At 45.3% G+C, this 20,146-nt stretch overlaps 1 protein-coding gene across 5 annotated transcripts in view; it reads left to right on the top strand.

Moving 5' to 3' along the window:
- LOC146352454 (kelch domain-containing protein 3-like) overlaps positions 1-20,146 on the top strand; it is a 92,638-nt gene that overhangs the window by 22,669 nt on the left and 49,823 nt on the right. For all 5 annotated transcript variants that reach the window (XM_084834074.1, XM_084834073.1, XM_084834072.1 and 2 more), the window contains 3 exons: positions 12,172-12,260; positions 17,487-17,633; positions 19,725-19,776. In XM_084834074.1, coding sequence (XP_084690200.1) covers positions 12,172-12,260; positions 17,487-17,633; positions 19,725-19,776 — 288 coding nt within the window. The remainder of the gene's footprint in view (positions 1-12,171; positions 12,261-17,486; positions 17,634-19,724; positions 19,777-20,146) is intronic.

Here is a 20,146-nt window from a genome sequence, read left to right as displayed (position 1 = left end):
CAGCGATACGGCATGGCGGCCATATCGCTGGAAATCCGGAGCTGGAGGATCCGGCCAAAGAGGATTCCGCGGGGAGGCAGAGGTAAGTGTTCCGTTCCGCCACGGACTCCGGGGACCAGATTCTTTAGAAATCTTTATCAATTTGCCATCCTTATTTAATAGTTGAACCAACATTTCTTTCCTCTGTCTTTTACTATGCACGTAGCTGAAGAAATTTTTTTTGTTGCTTTAAGCATCCCTCGCTAACCTCAGCTCATTCTCAAATTTAGCCTTCCTGATGCCATCCCTGCACTTCTGTGCTACCTGCCCATACTCTTCCTTTGTTGCTTGGCCTTCTCTCAGATTCTTAATTAGCTATCATTAAGCATTTTCTGTGGCTCTTCACTTGACATTTTATAAAAAAGACATCTTATATTGCTTTGATAGAGGTGGGTAAGAAACTTCTCAGTAGCCTACCCAGTAATTCCTTTTCCTAGAAGTACGTCACACGCACCTCCATACCAGAATCAGAAACCATAGCTGAAAGTGGATTTCTGATTCTGGTTTGGAGGTAAACTGTGGGCAACAAAAAACAATTTAACATAAAATCATAAAACCACAGCAAGACCCCACAATCCAGTATAATATTGGCTTGAGACCTCGATATTTGAGGGAGCGCCTCTCCCTATATATGCCTGCCTGAGAACTGAGATCTGTTGGAGGGGCCCTCCTCTGCATCCCACCACTCTGAAACATACACTATGGTGGGACATGGGAGAGGGCCTTCTCTGCTGTGGCACCCCGGTTGTGGAATGCCCTCCCCTTGGAGGCCCAATTGGCGCAGACATTGGTCTCGTTTCAGTGCCAAGTAAAAACTTGGCTTTTTACCAAAGCCTTTGAGGGCTAAATGCATTCCCTAGCACATTGTTTTAACTGTTTTATTGTTTTAGATTTTAACTGGTTTTAACTTGTTTAATAAATATGTTTTTGGTGTTTAAATTGTTTATTGTTTTATACTGTTTACATTAATTTTATCTGTATGCCACCCTGAGATCTTAATGATATAGGACGGGATAGAAATGTAATAAATAAATAAATACATAAATAAAATCAGCAACAATAGTCACTGAGACCCAAAAGCTTGAGTGAAAAGCCAGGTCTTGAGTTGGTGCTGAAATGAAGCCAGTGTCAGCATCAGCTGGGCCTCTAGCGGGAGGGCATTCCATAACCAGCGTGCTACAGCTGAGGATGTCTCCATGTAACATACCACTCCCAATGATGGGACACACCCCAAATATCACGGTCCCAAGTAGAGCTGTGTGCAAATGGCCTCTTGAAATTCTGAACCTTACTTGTGGGCACAGAAATTTGGGAGACAATTTCACCAAATTTCTCCAGGGGGAGGAGAAATTCTCAACAGTTTCTCCCAGGTAGGGCTCCCCATTGGGAGGGCTTGTAGCACAGCTTCTTTCTTTTTTACTAAGGGTTTGGGGGGTTTGGTTGCTGCAACAGCATCAGCTGTGTTGGCAGGCTGGCCCCCAGTTTGCATCCTCTGCAATGCAGGTGGGGGCAGTGTTGCGTCTAGCTCCAGGGATAAAGTGGAGTTAGTGCTCTACCAAAATCTGTCCTCCAATTTCCTGAAGGTTTTCTCTCTCCATTCTTCCCCATTGTTCTGCCTCATTCAGGATGTTCTATAGTTTATTTTTGTGTTGTTTTTGAGCTTACCTAATCACAGCTAGCCTCCCAGGCTGCCTGCACGTCCTGATCTGAAAAAGCCCTATTGGAGAAATTACCTCTTGGTGCCTTAAACCGGGTTTTAATCGAAGTGTAGGAAGCTGAGTAGGCCACAGGCTGCCCAAGAGATGATTGTACAATAAAAAATAGGACACTTGTGCTCACTCCTCAGCCACCTCCTAATTAAGGTAAGCCCAAGAAACCCAAATCCAACCCTTGAGAATTTCTCTGAAATTTCTTCACCACTGAATTTCTTTTCAGAAGCAATTTCTATCCTATCACATTGAATGAGAATGGTAAAAAAAAATGTGGGAGAAATTTTTGGCAGAGCACTAGTCCCAAGCCGTTCACAGCTTTAAATGTCATCACTAAGATGTTGAACTTGGACTGGTAGCATAAAGTAATGGCATTCAGGCCAAAGGTCACTGGACTGACCTTTGGCTGGAATGCCGTTACCGTATGCTTCTCGTTACCTTAATGATTTTCTCTTCTCTGATTGGTGGGCTGTCTTATGTGGGCTACAGTTGTTTAAAAATTAGTCTGCAATCCTATGGACACTAACTTGAACGTAAGGCTGCTTCAACACTGGGAATTTACTGTGGAATAGCTAGGCTTTGCTCACTCATTTTTTGATGGGGCATCTGCATAACACTGGCATCTCCAGCGTGATGACTATGGGCACCAATGAACCCATGGACACTTCTGCTGGCACCCGCCAGGCTCCCCGCCCTTCCTGATTTTTATTTTATTACTTCAGATGTTTTTAAGTTAAAATAATTAACTGAACAGCTGGCGTGCCGCAAGGCAATGTGCTCCCTCCAGCACCATCTTTATTTGGGCTCAAATAATGTTTTTGTGTTTTGGTGCTCAGACCCCACTTTTGCCTTGTACGTAGGATCTCAGGCAAATTATTTTTCCTATAGTCTTACCAGTTTGTCTTCTGGGAAATGAGTGTTTTGTGACCTGCCACGGCAGCCATTTTATAATTGGGCAAGCCCCCGCCTCCCCCCCCCATAGCAGCCATTTTAAGAGAGCACCTATGACATTCTCAAAATTCAAAATGTGCCCACCAACCCAACAAGGTTGAGCGCCCCTGTATTATGATCATAACATCCCCCTCCCATGTTTTCCCCCTTTCAGTTTCTAGTAGGGTTTTTTTTTTCTTTCCAAAGATCAGAATATCCTACTGCTTAAAAAATAAATACACTCTCCTCAGGTGTAAATGACCCATCATGCAGCTGTTCAGCCACTCTTTTGGCTGGTTATGGCCTTCCCTGTACTACCCTGTCTATAATTTCCTACTCTTTGGTCCTTCATCCTTTAGAAATCAACTCTTATCACATTAACCCTTCCCTTTCCAAATAGAATTGCTTTTCTGTTTCCTTTCTCCCTTCCCCAAATTGCAGCAGCAGGAGCTGAGGATACTAATCATGACCAGCACTGTAACATGTGGCATAGTCCCCAGAAACACCCTCCCCCTGAACTTTTGGGGCTGTGGAAAGAGTGAGTGCCCACCTAGCTGTAGAATGTTATTTGGATTCAAGAGGTCTGGAAGCAGGGTCACTATTCACGTGCTGCTTGAACCAAAACAGCAATGATTGGATACTGCTAAATCTCCCATATCTGGAAGAAGTTTCATTAAAACAGTAAACATGCCTAGGAACAGGCTGCATGTCTTCATATTCGCCATTTGGTGGCTCAGAGGAGTAAAATGAAATAGAATAACCTACCCCACCAATTCAGAAGAAAGGGATCAAGGATTATGTGCTCCTTTTAGGCAGCAAACATCAGCTCAATGGGCTCCCCACCCCCATCCCTCCAGTGTGCAAATTTAACTGATTCCATATGTTAATCACTTGGATTCTTTGAAAGCTTGTTTTACATCGCCTCTGATTTATGCTGCTGCCTTCACTGCCTTCCACACAGGCACTGCCCATATGGAGATCATATTAGCTATGCTAGGTAAAAATAATGGAAAAGGCTGCAGGAAGGAAAGTGTAAAAAGAGGGTAAAAAGCAGCGCTCTTTACAGCATTGATTGTAATTAAGGCACTGAGTCCAACACAAAAAAAGTTAGACTTACCTGCTCTTTCTAGAGAGAAAAGCTGAGAAGTAGGATACCTTGGTTTACAAACCTGAGCTTGATTCAGAATGAAGTCCTGTATTGTCCATTCAGTTATATTGCGCCAAATGTGCAATTTCAGTTCATTTGCAATTTGAGAGTTCTTGGCAGTGAAGCAGTGTTTATGATGGTGCTTGGGCATCCACCTATTGCTGCCATGTGCCAAGCCATGTTCTGAATGACTATCATGTCTTTTTATTTATTTGTTTATTTCTGTACCTTTCTGAGGCCAACTAAGACAATTTACCAAAAATTCAAAGCATGAAAAACATCATCACATAAAAACATAGTAAAATTTTAAAAACAGCATTAAAAACCTCACCAGTTTTAAAAGCCAAGTTTAGAAGACGTGTCTTGACCCCCTTCCTGAATGTAGAGAGTGGGGGCCAGTAGCAACTCCACAGGGAGAGTCTGGAAGCAACACAGGAGAAAGCCCTTTCCTGCGTGCCTGACAAACAGGTCTCTGCAAGTGAGGGTGTCTTCGAAAGGGCCTCTCCTGGAGCTGATCTTAATAATCAAGCAGCTTCATAACCAAGATAAGCAGTCCCTCAGATAACCAGGCCTAAGTTGTTTAGAGCTTTAAAGGTGAAAAACAATGCCTTGAATTGGGCCCAGAAAACAATTGGCAACCAGTGCAGAACTTTCAGTACTGGGGTGACATGATCACAATAAACATAAAGTGCACTGGCTAACAGTCTAGCTGCTGCATTTTGCCCCAATTGAAGCTTCCAGACACTCTTCAAGGGTACCCCATGTATAGTGCATTGCAGCAATCTAACTGTGATGTGCCCAAAGCATGGATAACTGTTGTCAGGTCAGACTGACTCAGGAACAGTCCAAGCTGGTGCACTAGGCGCAGTTGTGGAAAAGGAGCCTTCACCACTTCTGCCACCTGAGCGTTCAAGGACAGCATAGGATCCAGTAGTACTCCCAAGCTATGAATCTGATCTTTTAGGGGAGTGCAATCCCATCCAGAACAGGTTGAACCCCAGTCCCCGGCCCAAGCTTTCTACTGATCAACAGCACATGTCTTTTCTGGATTTAATCTCAGCTTGTTCACCGTCATCCAGCCCATTATCGAGCTTAGAGACAGCATTTCAGGGTGCTGAGTGCTTCCTCAGTGATAGGTGACAAAGAGCAACAGAGATGAGTGTCATCAGCATATTGATGACATCTCACTTCAAAGTTCTGGATGACTTCTCCCAATGGTTTCATGTAGATGTGAAACAACATAGGGGACAGAACAGAACCCTGTGGGACACCACAGACCGATGGCAGTAGTCCCCTCAACACTACCTTCTGAACACACTGTGACAGGAAGGACTGAAACTCTTGCAGTACAGTGTCCCCAAGGCCCAGCCCCACCAAGCAGTCCAGAAGGATACCATGGTTGATGGTATCAACGATGCAGAGAGTCCAGAAAAGCTAGTAGGACTGCACTTCCCCGACCCATGTCACATCCAGTTTCCAGTGTAGATCATCCACCAAGGCAATCAAAGCTGTCTCAATTCCAAATCCCAGCTGAAAGCCTGATTAAAATGGGTCCAAATAATCAGTATGAGACAAGTGTATCTGGAGTTGCAAGGCTACCATCTTCTCAATCACCCTGGCCAAGAATGATATATTTGAGCCTGGCCTATAGCTTCCCAGATCTTTTGGATCAAGGGAAGTTTTATTTAATAAAGGTCTTATTACTGCCTCCTTCAAGCAAGAAGGAACATGCCCCACTCACAAAGAAGCATTAACAACTTCCCTTAGCCACATGACCAGTCTCATCCTGGCTGATTTAATCAGCCAGGCTGGGCAAGGGTCAAGCAAACAAGTGGCAGTCCTCACTTCTCTAGACACCTTGTCCACCTCCTCAAGATCCACAAGCTGGAAAGAATCCAAACCAACTGGATAGGCTATTGCTAAGGTTACATCTACCAGACGTGCTTCAATGTTAGTATCCAAGTCATGGTGAATCTGAGTGACCATATCCATAAAGAATAAGGCAAATTGTTCACAGCAAGCCTCCAATCACTCCAGCTCTCTTTCTCCAGCATGCTAGTGAAGAAGGCCTCACACAGTGTGAAAAAGCATTGCCGATCTTGCCACGACCCAACTTCCCGATACAGATGCAGAAGCCCCAATAAAACTTTCATTGCAGTAATTCCAGTAATAGCTATAAGGCTTTACAGTCCCAATAAAGATCCACAGATAACAGATTACAACATAGGTCCTTGACCAGGATCCGATTATGATCATCTCAACAAAAGACCCAAGCAGCCTTGGGTTCAGCAAACAGAATAAATCCAAACAAGTTTATAGTTCCATCCAATCAGCAAAACCAGGGATGTGTTTCCACGGTATCGGCTTCGCTTTGTTGCGATGTTTCCCCAGTCACATGCATCTTCTCCTTTTCCTGTTTCCACAGTGCTTAAAGTCCCAGCTTATTATTGTTGTAACCTAGGGCTCTGTGCTGTTTCCACTGAGCTGTAATCAGATTATTTTCTTGATGGCTGGTTGGAGTATGGGTTGGGTCTGGTTACCCCATCTGTGTTCCCGCCTCCTCCTCTTGTGGATTCCTCCCTCCCTTGCCCTCTTCTGCTCAGCTCCGGTTTCCTGCTCTGGCCAGTATCCTCCTTGCCTTCCCATCCCTCCTGTTTTGCTTTAGAGAAGGAGCGAAAAAGGAAAGTGCTGTGTCTGGAACATCCCCACCCCATTAAACCTTCTTTCTTGCCCCTGAAACGGGGATTTAAAGCACAATTGTGCATTAATGAAGTGGTGAAGAAGCAAAGTGTTGTGTCTGGAGCATCCCTCACCCCGTTAAACCTTCTTTCTTGCCCCTAAAATGAGAATTTAAGCTGCAACTGTGCATTAACGAAGGGACGAAAAAGCAAAGTGTTATGGCCAGTCTCCTCCCCGCCTTCCCAGCCCTTCTGTTTTGCTTTAGAGAAGGAACAAAAAAGTAAAGTGCTGTGTCTGGAGCATCCCCCACCCCTTTAAACTTTCTTTCTTGCCCCTGAAATGTGTGCTTATGTGTGCATCTTTTCATCTCTGCCTGACTGCTCCCTCCAGGTCCAGGATCATCTCCCCCTCTCCTTCACACAACTTCCAGCTGGTGACACATACCCATGGGGCCAGCTACATGCCCCATGGGCAGGACTAGAATACCGAACCCAATGCAGGTGTGGAAACAGCTCCGTACTGGAGCTGAAGTAAACAGGAAAAGTCAGACTATAAGCAGTCTCAGAAGAAGTGGTTTTTCAGCAATAAAATACGGCTCTGGTGCTGAATGGCCATGACGTCATGGAAACACCGAGACCTCACTGTGCAGCCAGGCTGGAGTAAATCGCTGGTGAAAACACAGCCCAGGGAGCTTTCTGGGTTACAAAGATGTTGCTTCCAGCAAACTCTGTTGCCTGTTGCTCTCATTGAAACAGAGGGGAGTGGCTGCTAAAGAACACTATCAGACATTCGATCCTGGCAGGAAAACCTAGCTTGCAAATGCATGCTACACCTCACCAGACACCTCTGTTCTGCCCTCTTTAGTTGATGACACATCTTAGGACATACCTCAGAAGCCCCCTCTCCTGCAAAGTCCTCCCCCTGCTGCCCTGTCCCCATGGAGGATGTCCCTGGTCAAGAAGCAGGGGCCTCCATCAAGGTCAGGTAGGCCACATCAACATCCTGAATCTCACCACCTCCCAGCTTGTAAGCCAGTGTGAGGCTTGGCAGAACTGAATTTTCAGATATCTGGCTTCCTGTGGCTGGCTCTACAATGTCCCCATCTGAATCAGTTTCACAGGCTATACCTCCCCTCAGACTGGGGCAAAGTCTCACAGACTTATTCTGCACTGATGCGATGGTGGCAGAGATATAGGCTTTCCTAGCTGCCTTCACCATCACAGAGTAGGTCTCCAACTGGATTCTAGTCTGTGTTTGATCAGATTCATCCCAGATTTTCCTCCAACAGCACTCTAGCTTTCATCCCTCCTTGTTCATCACCATAAGTTCCCTGCCAAACCAGGGAGCCAACGTAGTTCTACTAGTAAGGAGAGATTGCTTAGGAGCAAAAGTGTCAACCAACCTGGCTTCGACAGTATCACTGGCAGACAAGGCAGGAACCCCCACAAGTGTGTTCAGAAGGCCATTTGAATCCACCTAGGCAGACCATTTTAACTGATCTACCATCCTTGAAGAGGTTTGAGCCAGCAGCCAGTCTAAAACTAATGAGAAAGTGATCCAGCCATCATAACGGAGTCACATATAGCTTCTCCACCATCGGAGCACCAGCTCCACTCAAACAGAATACCAGATAAAGTGTATGCCCTGCTGTGTGCATATGGGCAGATTCAGGACCCTGGTTGTCATGGCTGACATGAAATCCTGAACCAGACTGAGTGACCTCAGCATGAATGTTGAAGTCCATCAGCAGAAGACGTCTTCTTCATGTAAGAAGAAGAACCGAATTGGGTTCAACAACGAAGATTGTAGCCCCTTGGTCCTAGGGTTTGGCCCACTTGAGAGTGACAAAATGGCACTCTCACAGCACAGCTGGGCTGCTTTGGAGTCAGGAGTATAGAAGTGGCCAAGGAAGCAGCTGCATCAGGTCAGGTCTTGGCACCAGTGTAGGGGCCTCCTTATACCAGACTCTATGACCGTTTGACTCAGCACAGCAGCACACAGGACAGTTTGTTAGTGTCAAGAATGGGATAGTAGAAGTGGGAGCCATGAGGGCCGCTTGGGTTGTCACGTACGAAGTAGCCACCTGAGGTTGACTGTCTTTTGGCCGTTTCTCAGCCCTGCAGCTCAAGGCCACGCTCTGCTCCGGCTAATTGGGAAAATGATAACAGCCGTGCCTGGTGGGAAGACTCAGCCTCCTTGCGGGTGGAGTGGGGTGTCCTGGGACTGGGCTTGGATTGGATTGGGTGTTTCAAACCTGCCTGAGTTGCTAGGGCTGGGCAATAAAAAGAGGGCTAAAGAAGGGGCAGCTGTCTCTTCTTGGCCCTGACGGCACTAGGGTGTGCTGCTGGTCAATGGCTATCCTGAGAGGCCCATACTTTGGTAAGTATAGGATAGACTAGCTAGCTTTGTTGTTTTGCTCTTGGGAGTGTGTGCCTTCGTGATGGGCGTTTCTGCTTTTGCTTTGAGTATTGTACCTTGCTTGTAATTTTCTGTTCAACCTACCGCCTCTCCCCATTCCTTCCTCTTTGTTCCTTTTCTCTAATAAACTTTTATCCAACTTCCAGTTGGTGTGGTGTGTCCTGTATAACCTCAGTGCTAAATACAGTCCCTATTGGCCTGTGAAGGAACTACTGGGTCAACTTTGGGGGAACCTGTGGCCAAGTTGGTCCTGGCCTACCTTGCAGGGTTGTTGGGGTAAGACCAACAATCCTTCACAGTTAGTATCTTTATATTAAAAAAGTATTGATAGCAAAAAAAAAAAAATGGACTAACTGAATTGTTTCATAATTAGTCTTGCTGTTCTAAATTATCTCTATTGACATTTCAGCACAAGCAATTTGAATAATTTTACAATACAATCCTATCCAGGTTTTCTCCAAAGTAAGGCCTGCTGGGTTCAACGGGGCTTGCCATCTAGTGGATTGCAGCCTTAATAGTGCAATTATAGATTTGTTGTAATTGCTTCATATTATAATGAATCAGGGTTTGTTTGTTTGTTTTGAGATCTTTGAACTGACCGAATCAAACACTATACACTATAATCAGGTTCACATGTAATGCCAATTCATGGGTTAATTAACCCATGGTTACTCAGGAGTGAGCAAGTGGGCTGTCTCATGACCACTTGCCACTTCTGCTTTACTTCCTGCTTACAAAACAACACCTGTTTGCAGTGATGTCCGAATCCAGAATGCTGGGTTGCTGAGGGACAAATAACCCAGAATTTGAATTCCTGGTTTGTTGTTGGGTTAAAACTCTGGGTTATTTGTCCCGCAAAATGATGTTCTACGTTTGGACATCACAATGAACAACTCAAGAATGGGGTGTTCCTGGGTTGCTTTCTAAGCAGGAAGGACAATGGAAGTGGCAAGCACCCGGAAGGCAGTGCATTTGCTTGCTCTACTCTGGCTCTGACTAACTATGGGCTGTTTAACCCACAGTTGGTCATCATTACATGTGAACCTGGTCAATAAGAACATAAGAAGAGCCATGCTGGATCAGACCAGGGGTCCATCTAGTCCAGTATTCTGTTCAAACTGTGACCAACCAGCTGTCAACAGGAGACCCACAAGCATGACATGAGTGCAACAGCGGCCCTCTGCCCATGTTCCCCAGCAACTGGTATATACTAATATGGATTTTTCATTTTTTCGTATGGCCAACATGTCTGCCTTTGTTTTTTTTTATATTATAATGGCGTTATTGCTATTGGAGTATATCGACAATGAACTATTTATTTTCTCCAGAATGAATAATGAAGCTTTTTCCCCCTCCTCAAAAGTCCATTCAGGATAGATTCCTAAAAAATATATAATTTTTTGCTTGCTTGCTTGCTTGCATGTATGTATGTGTGTGTGTATAGATATAGATGTATAGATATAGATGTATAGATATAGATGTATAGAGAGAGAGAGAGAGAGAGAGAGAGAGAGAGAGAGAGAGATGAAAAATGTTTCTTGGCCTGGAAAATGCTTCACTTTTGGATATTCTAGCACTGGAAAAGTATTTTTCTTTAATTTATGATTTTAAAAAGTGTTTCTTTTCAGTGTTTTTAACATTTGAAAATCAAATGCATTTCTCTGCCAACTTTAGCATGGCACTACTAGGAATGTGCAAAGTTCTACAAACATTTGTGAGCCGACAGCTGTCAAAGCCACATGGGGCATTTCACACCTCCTCCCCCAAATATGTCATCGAGCTCAAAACAACAGTGGGTTTCTCTACAAAGGAATGTGTGAATTTGTATCTCTCAGCAGATACTTTATTTAAATATATACTTCATTGTGCCCAATAGACTTAGGATCCCTTGCACCATTTCAAAAGTACTCATTTCACCTTTGGTGCATTCTCCTCTCTCCTGTACACATTGCTAGAGCCAAGCTAAATGTTCCTTTAATCGTGCATAGCTGAGCTATGCATGATTGCTTCTCTTACTCTCGTGCAAATGCGCATGGCCTCAATTCAGATCAGGACCATGATGATTCAGGAGGGGAGGGTTTAAGCTTCTTCCCCCTTCCATTTTCAGCCCCAAATTCCACCCACCCCACATGTGTGTTTGTGTGTGTGTTAAAAAAAGGATGGCCACCAGTCATGATGGTGTCAGGGTGGACACTGAGCCCATAGAATCCCAGAGTAGTTCTGATGCTGAGGAAAAGCTGTCGCTCTTTTGGGAGAGGAGCGCGCTCCTTTTTTCCCAGGACCAACAGCTGACGGAGATTCCTCCCACCCACATTCCTAGTTTAGAAAGCAGTCCAGAGAGTGACTCAGCACAGATAGCAGACTGGGGGGGATGCGTGGCGCAGACGCAGAGAGCGGCGCCAAATGGTTCGCGCTCAAAGAACGGTTGCGCCCAGAGGATCCAAGGAAAAAGGGGAAGGATTCTCCCTAGTCCTTATATTCAGGGGTCTGCCAGTAATTGCTTTTCAAACGGGGACCAACTGTTCCAACTTAGGGCATAGGGATGCTGCTGCTCAGATCTAGTTGCTACCTGTGAAGTTATTAAGTTGTAAAAGAAGAATAAAGCTTTGAAAAGAATCCCTTTGTCTGTGTCTGGACTTGGCTACTGAATTAGACTAAGAGAGCCCTCCAAGGAGCCCTTGACAGATGGCTCCATGCATCCTCCAAGTTCAGAGGCAGTATGCTGGGGTGTAATAGCAGAAGAGAGCAACTGCTTTTATGTCCTCTTCCTAGGCTTCCCACAGGCATCTGGATGGCCACTGTAGGAAGTAGTATTTTGCATTGAATGGACTTTTGGTCTGATCAAGTTGGGCTCTTCACATATTCTCATTTCAGCCTTGATTCTCAATACAGAATCCTCTCCACCCATTCACCTCTCAAAGCATTTTCCTCCCTTCCCTGCTGCCCAGTTGATTGGCACTGGAAGTGGTGAAGAAGCCCACCCGCTGCCACGCTCCCCAGCTGTTACCAGAGCTAATCAGGTGGGCAGCAGGGGGAGGCTTGCAATGGGATCGTACCACTGCATGCGGCCTTTGGGGGCAAAAAGGTTGCCAACCCTTGATCTAGATTATGGATACACCTGTATGGCTGAAGAACATAAGAACTCAATAGTGTCCACTGTGAAACCAAACGTATATTTTCCTATACAAAATTCTAACCATAGGGGCGATGTTTGATGGCTGACCATAGCATTTCAACTTTGCTTTATAGTGTAGTAAAAGGCAAGATATATTTATTTGGAGGTTGTTCAAGCAGGAATGCTGAGCGCTGCCTTCCAGGCGTCTACACCTTTGATCTTGGTGAGTAAAAACATAGAATTAGATTGCCAGGGATTTATAGTTCATTTAGTTAATGGCAAGTCAAAAGGGCTCCTGCTTGTGTTATATAAAAAAGCATTTATTATCTTGATTTATTATTATTTAGGGTCAAAGGTGACAGCTTACAATGATGGCTTCTGCTGATCTCACCTTTGTCTGAAAGCAGCAAACTTATCTTTTCAATGTATCTTCAGCATCGTGGTGGTGGGGATCCTACCAGCTTACCTGAAAGCTGTAATCATTTTAAAATTATAAGCTTTAAAAGATGTAAACAAATATCTGGTTGGGTATCTGGACTTCTAGTTCATAACTTATGATTTTTCTCTGGTAAGATTATTATTTCTATTCATGGAAAATTGGAGTTAATTCTGCACAGATATATTACATAGTGGTTGAACAAATGAAAGATGAATACCATTTGATTAGGGCTATTGCCATGGAGCTCTGGAGCTTGCTTTCCCATGGCACCTAGAGAACTGAAAGGAATGTAGCTCATTTAAAACAGCTCCTTGTTAGATATATCTTCGCTCACTGAAGGTGATTTGGCTCCTAGATTAGATTCCCTGCTGAGAACATTCCAAATCAAAGGCTCCCTTCCATGCTGAATGCCAGTTCATAATGCACCATATTTTAAATCCCACTTTAGACTGATTAGTTCCAGAAGGGAAAACACTTTAATGTGTGTGGGTTTAGCCTGGGGCAATTCCCCAGCCCTAATTTTGGCTATAGTCTAAGATTTTGCAATGAAAACAAATGCTGACTACCTTCTGAAAAGCAGTTGTACCATTTCCCCAGATCTTCTGCACAATGTTATATATATGGATGGTTTAGAGAGACACTTTAGAATATGTTGAGGTGGGGGGGGGGTGCCCAGATGGCTCTCATTTCAAGGGCTAGGAGCATGATTTCAACACTTCTGATGAGCAGCAGCTCATGAGCTGGTTTGCTGGAGAGTCTGCTGCCACTCCACGCCTCTAAATGGGAAAGGGGGACCAGTGCCCTTACTAGAAAAGTGTTGCAAAGCATCAGAGATGGCATAGGGCAGCCTTCCCCAACTTGGGGCCCTCCATATGTTTTGGACTACAACTCCCAGCATTACTGTTGTTGTTGTTGTTCAGTCGTTCAGTCGTGTCCGACTCTTCGTGACCCCATGGACCATAGCACGCCAGGCCTTCCTGTCCTGCGCTCTCTCCCGGAGCGTGCTCAAGTTCATATTCATTGCATCTGTGATGCTATCTAGCCATCTCATCCTCTGCCGTCCCTTTCTCCTTTTGCCTTCAGTCTTTCCCAGCATCAGGGTCTTTTCCAGGGAGTTTTCTCTTCGCATTAGGTGGCCAAAATATTGGAGCTTCAGCTTCATTATCTGTCCTTCCAATGAGCAGTCAGGGTTGATTTCCTTTAGGATGGATTGATTTGACCTCCTTGCAGTCCAGGGGACTCGTAAGAGTCTTCTCCAGCACCACAGTTCGAAAGCATCAATTCTTCGGCGCTCAGCCTTCCTTATAGTCCAGCTCTCACAGCCATACATTACTAGCATTACTAGCCATACATCCCAGCATTACTGCCCATTGGCTATGCTGTCTGGGGCAGATGGGAGTTGAAGTCCAAAACATTTAGAGGGCCCCAGGTGGGGAAGGCTGGCATAGGGGTTGTTAGCTCAGCATTGTGCATGCAAATTGCCAGTGAGTGGATAGTAGTGGCCAGAGTGGGTGCTTGATGTTTTGGCCCAGACTGGATATTGTTGGCTGCTCAGCAGTCATCAGCCTTCAAGGTGCTGAGCTAAGAGTCAAGGTGCTGAGTTAAGAGCCCCTGTACATCCTCCCCTACCTTGTGATATTCTCCAGTAAGGAGCCTTCATTCCCCCACCCCCCTCGCTCCAGTGGTGCTCAGCTGGTAGATGAACCTGGTAGCCTAAAGCAAACTCCCTCATCAGCCACCATTGCTCCAGTTCCCTGGTCCCAGACTATGGAAGCATTTCACAGGGACAGGTGAAGAGCCAAGGTAGCTGACTATCCACTAAGGGTAGAACCCTTGAACAGCGGAGCAAGGGGAATCAACACACCGCGACTGGGGAAGTCAATAATTCAACAAGCCCTTACTACTCATGGGGGGGGGGAGGGGGAGACAGAGATGCTACTTTTCACATTTTGCTTAAGCAGTGATATTTCCTGTGCCTTGGGGGTTCACTTGTATGTACAGTGCATCCAAATTATGCACAATGGTTTATAAGAGATTAACTCAGATCTTTACCTGCAGTCTTTCCCCCTGAAGAATTCATTGATCCAGTTCGTGAGCCTCCCCCTCCCGTCTCATCTGGCACAGCTGCAAGGAGCACTTTGGAAGCTTTTGCCTCCGTTTTCAGTTATCCACGGTTTATCGTTGTGATGGAACTGAAGCTTACTTGAGCCCCTTTATGCAGCAACTCCCCCTTCCAGGGACCAGATCAAACGCCTTGGTAGTGTCCCTGTGTAGTCAGGCTACATGGGGAGAGAAAACCCTCTCCCTTGAGCCTTGGTCAGAACCTCAGTCACACACTTCCTTTCCAAATTGGAAGAATAAATATATGTATTTTATTTTTATTTTTTTTAAAGCCTTTATAGAGACACATGGAGAACAGAGGATACAGAAAACAGGAAAAAAAACCTAAGTCTTTAAACTAATTAATATGCACAGACTCCAAACTTACTCCTGCATGACAGTCACCAGGGAATACCTCCTGCACCTCCTCCTCTTGTCAGGAGGGAAGTCAGATCCAGAAAAACAACACGTCCAGGTACCTATGGACCCCTAGTCGCAGAGAAGCAAGAAGCCCACATCCTTTTATCTGGGCTAGCCAAAGAAGGAGGGCAAAGGGCGCACACACACACACACACGCGCGCACACACACGCACACACACGTGTGACTTGCCAATCAAGTGGAAATCACATACACAGTGAACAGACACCGGTTCCTGGTTAGGCTGAAACAAGAAAGAGGCCAACTGTTAATTAAGAGAAAAATTCTTGGCCTACTTCCAACAAGCTGACTGTCTGAAAGGAGACTTGATACAAGAAACCAGGCATGGGGAAATAGCCCCATGCCACAGTCATCATGTCCAAACTTTTAAGTAATCTTAATCTTACGTATGGATAGGGAAACAAGCCAGGATCATAAACAATGGTTAAAGTTGGTATATTTCCCAAATCATATTTAAGAGTAACCACAGTTTATCTGGGTTCAAACCATAATAATAAACAATGGTTAATTAAAACGGAATAAAAAGCTCCCAATGTCTTTGTTGCCCAAGGCTCCTTCACATAACCATTGTTAGCATTACATCTGAATGAGGCCACTGGGTGTGTAAACAATGACCAAACATGCATATGCATGTTACTGTCAGGGTGGAAACTGAGCCAATAGAGCCCCAGAGCAGTTCTGATTCTGAGGAGGAACAGCAATCCATGGGAGAGGAGCCAGCTCATCCCTCACAGGCACAGCAGCTGGCAGAGATTCCTCCTGCCAGCATTCCTGGGATAGATAGTGACCCTGGCAGTGAGAGAGCGCTGGAGGGGGGGTTGCTGGATGCTCAGTGCCGACGCAGGGAGCGGCGACAGATGCAGGGTGCCGAAAGGAGGCGTAGCGCTAGTTTGGCGCGCAAACAACGGTCGCGTCCCGAGGACCCAAGGGAAAGAGGAAGGATCTCTCCCCAGCCCATAAGTTCAGGGTCTTCCCGTGATTCTCCTTCAAACGGGGACCAACTGCCTTACCTGGAGCTTAGGCTACTCTGCTATCTTTCCCCAGTGCTGTTCCTTGCTTTGGCGCTAGCGACTAGTATTCTGAAAGAGTCATAAAGGAATAAAGGAATAAAGTCTCGGAAAGAATCCTCGTCATCTGTGTCCTGAGTTGGCTATTGGTGGGGACTGCAAGAGGCAGCGAGGGCGCTCCTGACAGTCACTATCTTTGTTTCTGATTAACAGTGAAATATACATACATATGAATATATATTGTGCAGCACTAAAAAAAACTGATACATAACCTGTGAGATATTTCTTTAAAGTATGGATGAGTGTAGTGATGGTGTTTTCATGGCAAAACAGATATGAATGTCTGAATGGTTTTTCTATTCTGATTTCATAGGGTGTAGGCATGTCAAAGAACAAATCAAATGACATTGCTGTTACTGCAACTTGCACCCTATGTTACAGTCCCAGAAAAGTCCTGTTAATGCTTATGGCAGAAAGTATATTTGCGCCAGCATTTTTTCCTGGGACATGTTCCAAGAACACCACATCCCAGGGGGAGTCACTGATTTAGTGCTCCACCTCCAAAAGTTGGTTTGTTTGTTTGCTGGATAGTGAGTCCTTAATTAAAGAGAACAGACATGGTAAGAAACATTGCACATAATCTCAAGAGCTGATCTGCTGGGTAGAAATAGCTCGAGCCTATGGCTCTAAATGGCGGGCTGGAGTGGATCTGCTGCAAGCAAAAGGTCCAGCAACGGGGAGCCACCCTTCCTCAGAGCAGATCAGCTGGAAGGGAAATTCTTCAGCTTGCTACTTTTAAGCGGAAAGCTGGATCTCACCCCAGTCCCACCGGCAGATGTGCTAGCACTAGGAATGTTTCACAGCGGGCATTTCAAGGCAGGCTGGGGTACTTATGAGTAATTCTCATGCTGCTCTTTGTTGGTCCAAACGGAATGCCCATAAAGGGCAGCACAAGAACATTCTAGGGAGGTGGGGACAAGGAGATGTACTTTGTTCTTCCTTCTCCCAGAAATGAATTGGGTGGCCCAAATACAGCCAGGTTGGACATGTAAGAATGCCCTTGTTGTCTACTCAGACCCTTCCATTTCACAACTCATTGTGCTAAAGGTGATTTGAACTGCTGAAATAAAGAGGAGTTATGTGACTGTGCCTCATATGAAAACAAAATACTTGCTATTTGTGAAATGGAGGTGGTATTCTTTACAGAATTAGGCCACTGTTACAAAGTATTGCCAAAACCAGAAAATGGAGGAGGAAGTATCCAAAACCCACCTTTAAACATTTCAATTTGCAGGAGATGTGCAGAGATCTAAAGAACATGTCTGCTTTGTAGCACTTATTTTAGAGAGGTTTGAATAGTACTGTTTGAAAGAAACAGAATAACAAAGTGGATTTCCCACATGCCCCCACCAGCCTACTTAAAAATAAGTGGAGACTAATTTACTATTCTTTTCTTATCTTGAGGCTCTTTAACATGGGAGAAAGTAGCAACCACTGGTATTGCACCTCAGACTCTCAAACATTGTTCTGCTGTAGTAGGGGAAAACATCTATGTATATGGTGGCATGCAGTGTGGAAAAGCTGTTGATGATCTGTATGTGCTCAATACAGGTGAGTAGAAGTAGATCCGCACAAGAAAATTCAGTTTAGTACACTGCCAGTCAATCCACAATTGTTCAACCATTCAACTTGTATCCATACAACAAGTACAAACGGAACTATATAAATATGTAGAAGTTTTTCCCACTTGATTTCTCATTGCTGTTGATTTGCTACATAGCTCACCACCTTTGATCGGGGTTGTTGGGCCTCTCTGGGCCTACTTAGTCCTCCGCCAATTCCACCTCACAAAGTGCTGTCCGCAAGCGGGGCCAAGATGGGGGATACGTGGCTCAACAACACTACAAGTGAGAAGGATCTTGGAATTGTTGTTGATCACAAGCTTAATATGAGCCAACAATGTGATGTGGCTGCCAAAAAGGCAAATGCTATTTTGGGCTGCATTCATAGAAGCATAGCTTCCAAATCACACAACATACTAGTTCCCCTCTACTCAGCACTGGTTAGGCCTCACCTGGCGTACTGTGTCCAGTTCTGGGTACCACACTTTAAGAAGGATGCAGACAAACTGGAGTGGGTTCAGAGGAGGGCAACAAAGATGATCAGGGGACTGGAAACAAAGCCCTATGAAGACAGACTGAAAGAACTGGGCATGTTTAGCCTTGAGAAGAGAAGACTGAGGGGAGATATGATAGCGCTCTTCAAGTACTTGAAAGGTTGTCACAGAAAGGAAGGCCAGGATCGCTTCTCGATCATCCCAAAGTGCAGGACACAGAATAATGGGCTCAAGTGACAGGAAGCCAGATTCCGGCTGAACATCAGGAAAAACTTCCTGACTGTTAGAGCAATACAATGGAACCAATGACCTAGGGAGGGAGTGGGCTCTCCCACACTGGAGGTGTTCAAGACAAGGCTGGACAGCCATCTGTCAGGGATGCTCTGACTTGGATTCCTGCACTGAGCAGGGGGTTGGACTCAATGGCCTTGTAGGCCCCTTCCAACTCTACTATTCTATGATTCTATTCTGTGACGCACTGCTTGCAGAAGGAAGATTTAGCACTTCCAGGGGCACCCAGAAATGAGCAAAAATGCTAGTTTCTGGAACGGGGCAGGTTGGCGGAGCTCACATAAGGGATATCAGCTTACCTGCTCCAACTGAGAACTGAGTGTTTCTGCTGATTGCAGGGCTTCCCCTGGGAATCTCTAAATCGCTGTTGCACAAGTGGCGGGTCCCACTCGCCAATGGAATTGGTGGGATCCACTGCTTCTGCAAGAGAATCAACAGGGTGCAAGAGAATTGGCAGAGGCATAAGTGCCCCATTGGATTCTCCCCATTATTTCCCATTACTCTGTTTCCCACTACTATATATGTCTGTATTATGTGTTCTGCAATTATTAGCTATGTATATGTAGCTATTAAAAAAAAACACCACTGTTTCTGTGGGCAAGCACCTTTTTGTAGCAGTTACTGTGGTTTAAAAGTACAAGTACATTTTGTCACAAATATTTACAGTTTTGATACACAGAAATGAAATTTACTCTGAATGTGTTCTACCACTGTTATATATTACTGGGGAATGGACCCATCTCACAAGGGTGGGAAGGGCCCTTACACTGATACAGCAATGGCTGCAAGCAAACTTACACAGCTGTCAGAGACAGAGTTGGACACATTGTGCCCTCCCTGTCTGAGTGAAGCCATGCCCACTCGCACCCCCCAGGCATGGCCCTGCCATGGTGCACCCCTATAGCCCCCTGAGGGAGGGATGTCTACTCCATTGCCCTGAGGAGGGGCTTCACCACAGCAGGGGAGAGGGCCAGGCATAGAAGTCTGTCCCTCAGCCTGCTAATCCCTGCTGGCCTTGAACTGTATGGGTAGGACAGCAAAGCTATGGGTTGGTTAGGGAAGTCTGCCCCTAGTGGCTGAAGATGTACTACAGGGTTCAACCACATGGACACATTGGGCGCATTAAAACAAGGCATTTTAAAAACGAAATAACCTCGAGGTGCACACCTCTAGGGCCCTTTGGCATGTGGCAGTGACAGATGGATGGCCAGACACACATCCTCTTTTATTATTATAGATTGTTCATCACATTCTAAACTTCCCTTGCAATTGTGACATTTTATATTATCTTTCAGTGTCCCAAAGCTGGACCCCAGTCAAAACCTCTGGTTCTGCCCCCAGTGCCAGGTTTGTTACTTTTACTACTACTACTACTACCATCATCATCATCATCATCATCATTATTGTTGTTATTATTATTATTATTATTATTATTATTTTAGGATGGTCACTGGTTAACAGAACTGAACCAAAATAAAATAGCATGAGCAAAAGATAGTTTAGGGCACAATCCTATCTAGATAGGCGGCTGCCTCTGAACTCGGAGGTGACCACCTATCCAAAGCAGGGCAGGACAAGCACCTGAGTGGATTGTTCCCTCCCCGCTTCTCCTGCCCTGCTTTGTCAGCTAGACAGCGGCCACGGCAGCACGGAGTGGGGAAGGACGCTGCTGCATGACACATAGGATGTGTCGTACAGGCAGCTACGCAATCTCCAT

Source organism: Heloderma suspectum, chromosome 2 (assembly GCF_057233095.1).
Source record: "Heloderma suspectum isolate Gila_16-S chromosome 2, 16-S_ref, whole genome shotgun sequence".
Taxonomy (NCBI): domain Eukaryota; kingdom Metazoa; phylum Chordata; class Lepidosauria; order Squamata; family Helodermatidae; genus Heloderma; species Heloderma suspectum.
Note: the sequence above shows the minus strand (reverse complement) of the source record. Positions and strands in the feature narration are given on the sequence as shown.